Source organism: Garra rufa, chromosome 17, assembly GCF_049309525.1.
Source record: "Garra rufa chromosome 17, GarRuf1.0, whole genome shotgun sequence".
Lineage (NCBI taxonomy): Eukaryota > Metazoa > Chordata > Actinopteri > Cypriniformes > Cyprinidae > Garra > Garra rufa.
In genome coordinates this window covers 23,245,811-23,258,034 of record NC_133377.1, presented here as the reverse complement: position 1 = coordinate 23,258,034, position 12,224 = coordinate 23,245,811, and the positions used below count along the sequence as shown (strand labels likewise).

General features: G+C 38.1%; 1 protein-coding gene across 1 annotated transcript in view; it reads right to left on the bottom strand.

Moving 5' to 3' along the window:
- Positions 1–11,202, bottom strand: part of cdk6 (cyclin dependent kinase 6) — a 39,830-nt gene extending 28,628 nt beyond the window's left edge. Inside the window, exon 1 of the mRNA XM_073821441.1 lies at positions 11,011–11,202. Coding sequence (XP_073677542.1) covers positions 11,011–11,202 — 192 coding nt within the window. The remainder of the gene's footprint in view (positions 1–11,010) is intronic.
- Between the last annotated feature and the right edge of the window lie 1,022 nt (positions 11,203–12,224).

Here is a 12,224-nt window from a genome sequence, read left to right as displayed (position 1 = left end):
GTTCTTGAATTAGACCAATCTATTAGTGTGATTTAGCCATAGGTTTTTTCTTTAATGATTCATTAAAAGAATGACTCATTATGAATCAGACCAATCTGTTAAGAGCAAACCTAATCGTTAGTGTGATTCAAACGTGTTACTTGTGAGTTTGAGTGTCTATTTGAACTCATCAATGCCATTTTCCTTCATGAATCAAACCATACTGTTGGCATGAATTAATCAACCTGAATGATTTGTAGCCAGCTCATAAGAGTAAATTTGTTTGTCAGACTGAATCTGTTTCCATGATTCACATACTCATCGATTCAAAAAGTTATGAGGTTTTTTAATGATTCATTACAAGAATGACTCATTGTGAATCAGACCAATTTGTTTGGGCAAATGTAATCGTCAATGTGATTAAAACCTGTCTTTTTGAACAACAATCAACTCAGAATCATTTTTTCATGAATCAAACCACACTGTTGGCATGAATTAATCAGCCAGAATGATTTGTAGCTGGTTCCTATTTAAAACTTGTGACATATAAACGCGCACATCAACCCGATCACTTCATTTTGCTTTCATGTAAACACTACATTCAGATTGATAAATCTGAATGTAGTGTTTACATGAATGCAAAATAAATCAATTTAGTGCATGTGCATGTAAACGTAGCCATTGTGAATCAGACCAATCTGTTTGGGCAAACGTCATTTTATGATTTAAACTTATTACTTGTGAGTTTGGGTGTCTATTTGAAGAATTCCTTAAGAATCAACTCTAATTTTTTCATGAATTGGACCACACTGTTGGCACGGATTAATCAGCCAGAAGGATTTGTAGCCTGTTAATAAGAGTCAGTTGTCACATACTCGTGCTGATTCAAACTGTTTTTTTTTTTAAAGAATTCTTCAAAAGAACATGAATCGGACCACGCTGCTGGCACAAATTAATCAGCAAGAATGATTTGTAGCCAGTTCATACAAACAGAATCTGTTTCCATGATTCACACAGCCAGGCTGATTCAAACTGTTAAGTTATGAGCTTTTTTTTTTGTAAAAGTTTCAAGTCACACTTTTAATTTCTTTGAACGGTGCAAACGGACTGGATTGATTCACAAACAGTTTTTTCATTCAAACTGATTACCCTTGCGTTTGAGAGAGTTGAGTTGAGAGTCTTTTTAAACTATTCTTTTTTTGAAGTCAATTATTTGTGAATCCGACTACAGTGGTTGCACTACATATTTTTGAAACCACTAAAAACAGCTCATAAAAGTTATTTGTTCTTTAAGTTGTATGAATATTTCTGTAAATTGAAGCCCCAAAACCATTAGATGTCAAATGACACAATCTGCTTCAGATTTGAACATATCCGTCATCCACGTTTGTTCAGTGAAACTCAATCAGCATTAAATTGTGGGATGGTTTGTGTTAGAGGACGAGAGTCTAGCAAGCTATGGTCGCTAGGTGATACAAACATAAGGGATTCATTCTACCTTGAGAGGGGAAGGAAGTGACAGGGCCCACAGGACTCCCACAGCACAGACTGTTATGAAGTTTGTGGTATGCAGAAAAACGGTTGCAGGGTAAGAGGGATTCTTTTTATCTCAGCACAATTTGAGTCGCGACAGCCACTTGTACAGCAAATCTACAACAAACCAACCAAAAGCCTTTCAGGATTCTCATGCACTTTCGGATCACTTCTGCAGATGGCATCTTTTTCAGAAAGGCCTATAAATGTGTTTTATAAAATGATAAAAGGACTGGACAAACCCATTCGCTTTGTTCAATGCAAAAATGTTTGGAGGTCTCGCAGAAGAAGCATAGAAATAGATTAACCTATGCTTACTTAACACTTAAAAGATGTAAAAATTGTACAACAATCAGCCAGATAAACGATCTGAGGCATTTGCCTGCTGTCCCCCAAATCCAATTTCATGAGCAATGCGGTGCACATGATGTTTGCTTGAGCAGGATCCTAATCGCTTTCATGGGACAATCCCAGCTGCCTCCATTTCAACAATAACTCCATTCGGAATAAAGGAAGATGCCACAATTGATTTCAACCCATACAGTATGCTAGATTACAGTTTGCATGCATCAGTGTCAAGCGCAGATTCTCACTGTACATTGGTTAAGATATAAGCAAACTATAGGCTTACATACATGCCTACACATACAATTTACTGCGGTTTCCAACACTAGAGGCGATAAAACGTCTAGAACTTTTATTCCTTCACACAAATTGCGATTACCTAGTGCATAATTTGTAAATTAAACTGCTTTGCATCACATAAGCTGGATTCCCATCCAAAGTTGCAAAACTGCAATATCGCATAGATTAGAACATTTGCAAATAAGCACTGTTTTCATCCAACGAGTCAAAGAGAACAAAATCATCACTTCCTGATAAACTGCCATTAAATATAACTATAAAAAGTAGGAGACTCAACTAAATATAATAGTTTTCATATAAAATAAGTATCTTACCTCTCAGAACGAGCTGACGAAACACAAATGCACTTATTGCTTTCAGAGGTGGATGCCAGCTTTTTGGGAATGCAGTTGTATAAGAGAGTTCTGGGAGGCAATTATACAAAAATACTTTGACGACACACTACATTTCAGATGCTTCGCAACGAGACATCATTTAAGACTACAGCTGACTGCAAACTAACATTTGCGTTCTGCGCCTGCGTGGGAAGATTTAGCTGTCTGTATTAGCAGCTTTTAAAAGTATATAGTCATCATTCAAAAGGAAAAAGAGAAACCGAAACGATATACCAGATATTCACAGATATATGAAACGTAAACAAAGCAGCGCTTGATTATTGGCTATTCTGAATATCAGTTGTTGATAACTTTCTTCATTTTAGGCGACTCATGAAAATATTAGCATATTGGAATGCTTGAGTAAAATCACGTAACAGTACAACAGCCTTCTGTTTGTGTTGCCTTCATTTACTTACTCAATTTTATCACTTTCGCATTAAGTCTCCGGCACTGATTTGTTTGCTAAACTGAACATCCAATCAGAGTTCTCACTAGTGCTGATGGCCCGACACTTGCTGACAGCTAATCGTCAGCTTGGTGTGTCCTGGACTTTATATATAAGGCTTTTCTGGTATAGTAAACTTGCTCAGTAGCTCACCTGGTACAGCACTGTACTTCAAAACAAAGCGCTCTGGTATGAGTCCCATAAAGCACGAGTCAAGATAAACAGCTTAAATGGCATGATTGCTTCAGCAAATGTTGGAAACATCGGTTATGCCGATAAATTAATTGGCACTGACAGTTGATTGGTGGAACTATAGGTTATTGGCAAAAATGGCAATAGTTTTTCCAGGTCGGGTCCGTTGCTAGAGCAGCTGAGAAGGTACTCATTATACAGCAAAGTCCCTATAGTCTTTGTTACACAGCACGAGAGCGGCCTTTAGTGGTGGAAATTACTGACAGCACATGCAGTTTGTTTAGACACGTGACACTGCGCGCTGCACAGAACGGGACACTTCAGAGGCGGATTTATTCGACAACAAAGCATGTGTACACAGTATACTGTAGTTTATGTTTTCACATCATTAATAAGTGATTAATTTGTTGACTAGATGTTGCATTAGTGGAGAAAGGACAACAGTATACTTTTGCCCATTTGGTGATCAAATCAACTCTTGTAGACTTCCGCTTGAATTGAATGCGACGCGTCCGGTGTGTGTTATAGGCTACCGATAGCTGCGAGTTCTTCTAGACGTGGCGCTGCACTTTAGCCTGCCTGCTGTGTGACTAACATAGTTTGATTAAATAATCACAAATGTTTTAGAAAAGAAACAGTTAAATTGTGGAAGTACAGAATTTCCTTATGCATGTCATTTCAATACTGTGGCCTTTGTGTAGATATTTAAAAATGGCCATCTTTCAGCTTGACTGTTGATGTAATGGTAACACTTTACAGTGAGTCAATTTGTAACATTAAGATTTATAAAAGCTGTAGAATATAAGTATTTTTCCTTGTTAGAGTGTTAATTTCTTTAAAAAAACGTAGTTGCTTTTGTTAATAGATTGGTTCACTTTTAGAATAAAAATTTACAGATAATGTACTTAACCCCTTGTCACCCAAGATGTTCATGGTTTCTTTCTTCAGTTGTAAAGAAATTATGTTTTTTGATAATATTTTAGAATGTTGAATTTCTCTCCATATAATGAATATGTATGGTGCCCCCAAGTTTGAACTGCGAAAATGCAGTTTAAATGCAGCTTCAAAGGGCTCTAAAGGGATCCCAGATCAGGAAGAAGGGTCTTATCTAGCGAAACGATCGGTTATTTTTTTAAACAAATTGACAATTTCTATACTTTTTAAGCTCAAATGCTCATCTTGTCTAGTCTCTGTGATGTGCATGAGCAGTCTGTGTGATCCAGGTCAATACAGTTATGGTATGTCGAAAAACTACCATCTCATTTTCTTCCCCAACTTCAAAATCGCCCTACATTGCTGCAGAAGTGCCGACCCAGTGTTTACAAAGTGAACATACAAAGATCATCAAACGCTCTTTACAAAAAAAAGGTAAAACAGGGTTTTCAATTGGTTTAGAAAATAACCGATCGTTTCGATAGATAAGATCCTTCTTCCTCGGCTAGGACCGTTTAGATCCTTTTGACGCTATTTATTATATGGAGAGCTATTAATTATATGGAGAGACATCCTGAAATGTTCTTGAATTTATTCATTTACAAAATATGGTTCAGTAAGCTACTTTTTATTTAAATAGTAGAACACCATTTATTTTCCATTTAGTAGCCATTTTAAAAACTATCAATCAATTAATCGATATCGGCCGGTGTGGGCCAACCTAGCTATCGGTATCGGTAAAATCCAATATCGGCCGACCTATAGTACTTGCCATGCAAAGCACTCCTGTTTGAGTCCCATAAAACATAAGTCAAGATAAACAGCTACAATGGCACAGTTGCTTCAGCAAATGTGTTTTCATCTAATGTTTTCTTTTGTTAACACTATCAGTTAGGATTAGGGTGGAGTTTAGTGCAGGTCATACATTATTTTCAAACACAATAGCAAATTAACCTTTTAGCTCCACTCACCGGACATTTAATTTTCAAACTGCTGAAATGTGTACAAGCATTATAATAACACGCTGCTGGATTCACATTCATCTGTTTCAGATAAAACTGAACGTGCATTTAATGCCACACCCTGGACACTTCACTTTGAAAAAAAGTGTCACAGAAAATGTGCAAGAATTAACATTTTTCCATTGATCATGTTTTGGAAAAAAGGCATCTAATTCATCAAAAAAGTTGCTGTGTTTTGTGTCCGCGCTTTAGGCTGTCAATCAGAGGTGGACAAAAGCTGCCAAGACAATCCAGAGTCATTCTAATGATCAGCAATGCTATGGACCCATGAGATTTGTAGGGTCAGGCTAATCTCCACCTCTCGGTGCAAACGATGGGTGGTCCATCCAGTCCGCGGTCGCTCGTTTTTTCTCATCTACAAGGCGGGAGCAGAGTGTTAAGCCAGTAAAACTGAGTTTTGTAGTCCCCATTAACATCTTTAACAACAATGATGAAAACTATATTAGTATATATGCTAAAGCTTACAGTTAAGGCTTAATCACATAAAACATTAGGTAAGTATCACCAAACGCTGCACAGAAAAACCCCAAAGGGGATATTTCTTTATGCTTTATGCAAAACAGATATCATTTACTTCATACAAACTGTCTGTGTTGAGAACGGTAGTCTGTTTTGAATCATCGTAATTCTGCAAGCCTTCTTGTGGGCAGTTATGACTCAGCCAACCGGTCCATTCAGCACTTCTCAAGCCTTCGAATGTACAGTTTATGTCAGCATGGCAAAACTAGTAGCTAACATTGAGTGTTGTCATAGAACGAGGAGCCAAAAGCCATAACAGCACGTCTGCTTTTGCATACACAATAACGACATTCCTGTAACTGCCAAGAGAGAAAGGAAATGTATTTTTTTAACAGCTTGAAGGGCGGGTGATAGGGGGATTCCAGGCACAGGAACATTAATCAGGAGAGCCAGAGAGTCCACGCTCACTGTAAGCAACCCCCTGCCTTATCTATCGCCCGTTTTTTTGTTTCTTAGTATGTGTGGGGTGTGGTAAAACGAAGGGGGCATTTTCTAGTGGTAGATTCCCAGGTGAACTGACAGAGACTCACCGCCCAACGACTTAACAGCCAGCAGCCCCTTATTAAAGAACTGAAACAACGTTTTTTTGCACAGCAACCAAACCACCAAAACCACACCACTGACAGAAGGCGCTGGCAGTCATTCAGAATCTGCAAACTGAATGAGATGTGAAAAAGTAGGTTAATGTAGCACACTTTTGCACTCACTTGTGCATGTGATATGGACCATGGTAGCAACTATAATTAGACTGTATAAATTCAATATTTGCATATTGACATCTTAACTAAATTTAAAATGAGATAAATCAACCATGTAAAATATATGCAAAAAAAAAACCTGCTACTTTCTCTAAGAAGTGAAAAGACAACATGTCTGTTTAAAGCTTATGTGCTATCTTTCGAATGTGACTTAAAATGTTGGCAGAAGGCAATTGATGGGACTTGATCGTCCAGCCCATTTCATCTCAGCTTAGGACACATTATGCACTTGTTTTCAGGCACATGTCTAATGGTTAGTCTTTCAGTGCTACATCTGATTGGACATCAGCCATATCTGTCTCAAGAGATCTATTGGTATGTATGATTACACTCCTTAACAGCTACCAAGAGGACATCAAATTCATTGGAAGTGACTGTAATGTACTTCAGGATACAAAAAGAAATGTTTGACGTGCACCCTGCATACATAACAGAAGGGAATTAGGGTGAGTTTACATATGTAGTTTGGTTCTCTTGGTTCATTTGGTATGGACCAAAAAAGAAAACGACACATTTTGTTCTGGTCCGCTTGGTGTTCACACTGGCATTTTTGACAGAAAACCTAAAGATACCGAACCTAAAGGCATAGTGATACCTTCACAACCTGATTGTTCGGGTTGAGTGACGTATATTTCATGACTCATTGAACACTCCAAACAAAAGGTGAGTTCGACTGCGCAGACCAGTCGGTGTATGACATCAAAGTACCCATTCACCAATCGTTTGAAATCGAATACACCTAATACGTTTGCTGGACTAATGTCTGCGTGTACATTAGGGCTGCAACGATTCGTCGACGTTGTCGACAAAAATCGATAATAGAAATAGTCGACAATGAATTTCATTGTCGATGTTGTCGCCAGACATGTTTTCTCTGACCGAGTGAGGCATCTCTCTGCCGAGAGTCGCACATAGGCATTAGCTTCTATGCTGAGCGATAACATACAGAAATGGCGGCGTCCAATGCACTGAATGCAGCAGCTGCGCGTACCAAAACACGCCCGTTTCACACATACTCCGTCTAAAGTGCGTATTTTTTTTCCACACCCATGTTAACGGATTACAACGTTCACAATGTACGGACTGTAAACGCGTTCTGTGTGAGCGCAAAACGAGTCCGTGCTGCTTCTGCACCGCATACGTAACGCACACGGACTGTAGACGCAATGCAGACTGAGTATGTGTGAAACAGGCATAAAGTTTGGGAGCATTTTAGCCTGCTACGGCGAATAAAAAGATTACCTGCATGGTTTGTAAAGCAGTCCTTGTGCATCACGGCAGCACCTCTGTGATGCACGAACATTTAAAGAGAAAGCACGTCGGACAGTTAAATGAAACCAGTTTGGCTGGCCTCGGTAAGATTTAAATAACATGGAAGCCAATACGTTTTGTTTTGGATATACATGTTTGTTTACGGTATTATTGCTGCTGATGTGCCTGCCCCTGGTTTGCAGGAAGAAAATGTTTACTTGATTTTAATTTATTTTTTCTTATAAAACAAATGTGCCTGTCCTTTAAAAAGATTATAGAGTTTCTTAATTTATGCATTTATGTCTGTACTGACCGATTATTGTGCCTAAATGGTTTTAGACAGGGCATTTTTATTTACTTTTAGTATGAATTGGCCTATCAGCAGCAAAGTTCAATAAAATATGCATTTTTCATTGAAGTACCCCCTTCTTTCTTGTATTTACTATAATTTTCCACATAATTAAAGCAATCTCATGCTAAATTTGAGAAAAATTGAATAATTATCCGATTAGTCGACTAATCGTTTCAATAGTCGGTGACTAGTCGACTATTAAAATAGTCGTTAGTTGCAGCCCTAGTGTACATATGATTTTATTTTTACCACCTGCTAACGAAGAGCTCATAAAAGGTATGTTTGCTTCATGTCTGCCCTCTGCTCATTTTATTTTGGATATACCACGACGTCAAATAATGTTGCATAGCATTGCATCGTGTCATTAGATCCCATTTTTGGTTTATTTATAAGTATTTGGTCTGTGCTGCATTCATATTTTATTCGTTTGGAAGCATTCACACTTACTCAAATGAACTGCACTAACAGAACAATTGCACCAGAGTTTGTTTCAAACCAAACCAAACATGGCAAGTGTGAACACACCAAAAGAGATGGTACGGCAGAAATCAAAATCAATTCAAGATAATATTAATAAATAACCTTTTGATTCTAAATATATTTATAAAACAATTGAAAAAGACTTTAATAAATTAAAACATATTTAGTCAAATTTAGGGATGTAATGGTATTATCTATATCATGGTATCACGATAGCAAAAGTGTTTCGATATCATCGTGGTCACATGATGATATTAAACGATAGCTCTTCCGGGCTTCTTTAAAATATATTTATACTTCTTATTCTAACATAAAATGTTTTTGAAGTCGTGTTTTGGGCCATTATGCTTTGGCACAGTATCTGTCAAATAAACTAAAACCGAAAGCACAATATGGCTCAATCTCTTTAGCAAGTCTGTTTTCGCTGTGCATTTCAAAGCAAAGCAGGTACTTCGTTCAGGCGATCAGCTCGTGATCCGGTGTTTTTCACGCCTCAAAATGGCTTAGTTCACAGTAAATGCAGTGAACTCATTTATTACATGTGCTGTGAGTTCAGTGCGCATTTGGGAACGCAACGACCACCAGTTATGCTTTATTTTTACAGCAGACACTTACAGCATTTCCTGACATTTGCAGCGAGACACGTTTTTATAAGCCTGTTTTCACTGAAGCCGGAGTACGGTGTACATTTTAGGACATCCTCAGACCTCAGTCATACAAGGCGTCATGCCTCAGACTAAAAGGCTTCAGTCACAGGAAAAACAACGTCAGGTGTCAGGTCTCATACAATTAGACATCGGACGAAACGGACTCAGATTAAAAGACATCAGACAAAAGGGCATCAGGCTAAACGAACTCAGATTAGACAAAAAGAAATCAGGACTTACAAAGTTAACCTTACGAAAAATAACCATGGTTTTATTATAGTGAAAGTGGAGAAACACGTTTTTTTTTTTTTTCTTGGTGTATTGATTACCATTTGTATAACCACAGTTTTATTTGTAGTAAAATCATTATTTGTAAGGGTAACTTTAGTCTTATTTGGCAACATACAAGCTAGCCAGTTGCAATATTATAAACTTTTTAAACATGCACACAATACTCATGAAATGCATTTTCTCCTCTGTATACAATTTAATTAGTTTAGCATTTAATGAAACAATGAAATAGTTCTTGCTTTCTTATTTTCTGACAACGAAATAATCATTTTTAAATTCTTAAAAAAAAACTGCAGTTTTGAAACTGTTGTTGGTAAATTTACATTTGTGAATATAAAATGTACAAAGGAAAAAAAATAAGTTTATAACAAAACAAGCATTGCTTTTAGAAGAGTAAGAATCACAATGTCCTAAAATAAAGCCTAATGGATAAATCTAGCTGGATATTATTATTAATAAATGAACCAACATTTTCCCAGAATTGTTCAGTATAGTGACAAGTCCAGAACACATGACGTTTCACACCAGGTTGCTTGTTTTGAACCGCGTGCGTAACGTCACACACGGAGTCAGTTTCGTCTTATGTCTTTTTGTCTGATGCCTTTTAATCTAAATCCGTTTCGCCTGATGCCTTTTAATCTGAGTCCGTTTCGTCTGATGTCTCACTGTACGAGACCGTTCCTGAGACCTGTTCCTGAGACCTGAAGCCTTTCAGTCTGAGGCTTGATGCTGTTTTGTCCTGTGACTGAAGCCTTTTATTCTGCTGCATGACACCTTTTCTTTGTATGACTGAGGTCTGAGGATGTCCTAAAATGTACATCGTACTGGAGTTTTCTGTCAAAATAAAAGCTTAAAAGTGTAGGTTGAATTGCTGACAGCTAGCGGTTTAAATGGGTAACGTTACTGCAGTCCTAATTCAAGTGTAGAAGTTTTAATTTTCCTATTGTAGTGTAAAGCAAAATATTATATCTATGAAATATTCATTTATTTTACAATGCAATTGATTTACAATTACAATATATGGCTATTACTGTCATAGAAATAACAATAACATAAAACTGTTGTTATTATTAATATTAATATTAATATTATATTCTAATTTGTTTGGCTTCCTAAAACACCAGTGTAAACGTAATTTAGACTGAGACAGTATACCACAAATAAAAAGAGGGTTGAGTCCCCTTTAAAGTTCAGGTACAAGTCAATTCACTTTTCAAGTTTTCTTAGTTAAGAACATGGGTTGGAGCCCTTAATTCTGAACTCTCAAAGGTCATTAGACGGAATAATTTAATTTTAAACTGTACAATATTTTCATTTTTGTCCAAGTCCTTATATGTCTTTTTTTTCTTTTCAATATCGCAATAAATTTTGCATTGTGGACTTCATATTGAGATATTATCGTATCATGAAATTTTGATTCGTTACATCCCTAGTAAAAATACATGTAATTAATAATAGTAGAAGTGTGTGAATATAAAAAAATATTTATAAAAATCAGTAAATGTGTGTGTGGCATTTTTATGACATCATATGACATTTTTAAACATTTGTGCTGTTTCAGACACTTGTGCAACCCTGTTACTCACCACGGAAGTTAGAGCCATCTGAAAGCTGTAGATCCGCGCCAGACCAAAATCAGCCAGCTTGATCTGTCCTCCACTGGTAACTAGAATGTTTTGAGGCTTAAGATCTCTATGAACCACACGGTGAGAGTGGAGGAAATCCAGACCCTGCAGCAGCTGGTACATCATATCCTGCCAAAACAAGGCCAGAGTCATTCCAATTATATTTTAATAACCTGAAGTGGAATTAAAAAATGACTGAAAAGAACTACTATCTATCTATCTATGCACGTGGGGAGGGAAAAAGAGTGTGTGCGCCTTTAAACCTAAAGTACGGCAGATGTTAATAACTGACATGACTTTCAGCAGAGCAGGAAAGACACACAGCCTTAAGGCTCCATCCCTGAAGGCCTCTGCTTCCCTGCAGCTGTCCCGGGATCACAGCTAATTGTAAATTGTCTCGTTCTGCCTATGGGTCAATATGAAATCCGACCACGATATTGAAACTCAAAACAAACAAGCAGTAAAAACCCCACACACATAAAAAAAGAAGGTGGGGAGAAAAAACAGCAACCTAACTGCCATTTTCTTTGGTAGAAATTGACGAGAGCGGACGGTTGAACTGGCAAATAGATAACGGTTAACGCGTAAAGAGGGGAAAGAAAAACTCATCGGATCGGAGTGTGGAACGAGGAGCATTTGCTCACAGTTGCTGCTTGACTTGTTCCAAAGCAGAGGTATCAAGCGGTGGCAGCCTACCCCTGAGAAACCCACTGCCAAGACCTCACAAGTGACATGGATCTGAGCCCGCAGCACTGTTCATTCCCTGACCAGCTGGTGAGTGATTAAAACCACTGAAACAATGGGGTGCACACTCAAGCAGAAAACTGCAAACGGCGCGAGTCAGACCGGGCGAGGGGAAGGGGACGGAGGTCCTCACAATGTGCACGCTGGGGGCCTGCACTAGGGAACGCGTGTGTGTCAGAGTCAGGCAGCCAGGATAAACAAGGAGCCTTTTTTGAATGCCCATCCAGCCATGACCTCGCAGACCTTCAGGCACAGGCAGTTATTCTGGGAGCTCCTAAAACGGCATCACCCCCTACCAGCTCCTCTGTCTTGGCCTAAAATGGCCCACGGTTGGCCCGCTTTCGCTCTAGACTAAGGTTAAAAGAAAAGAAAAGGTACACAAACGCCTCAGAAGCGTGACCCAAGGATAATACGCATATCGTCTCCTCCCA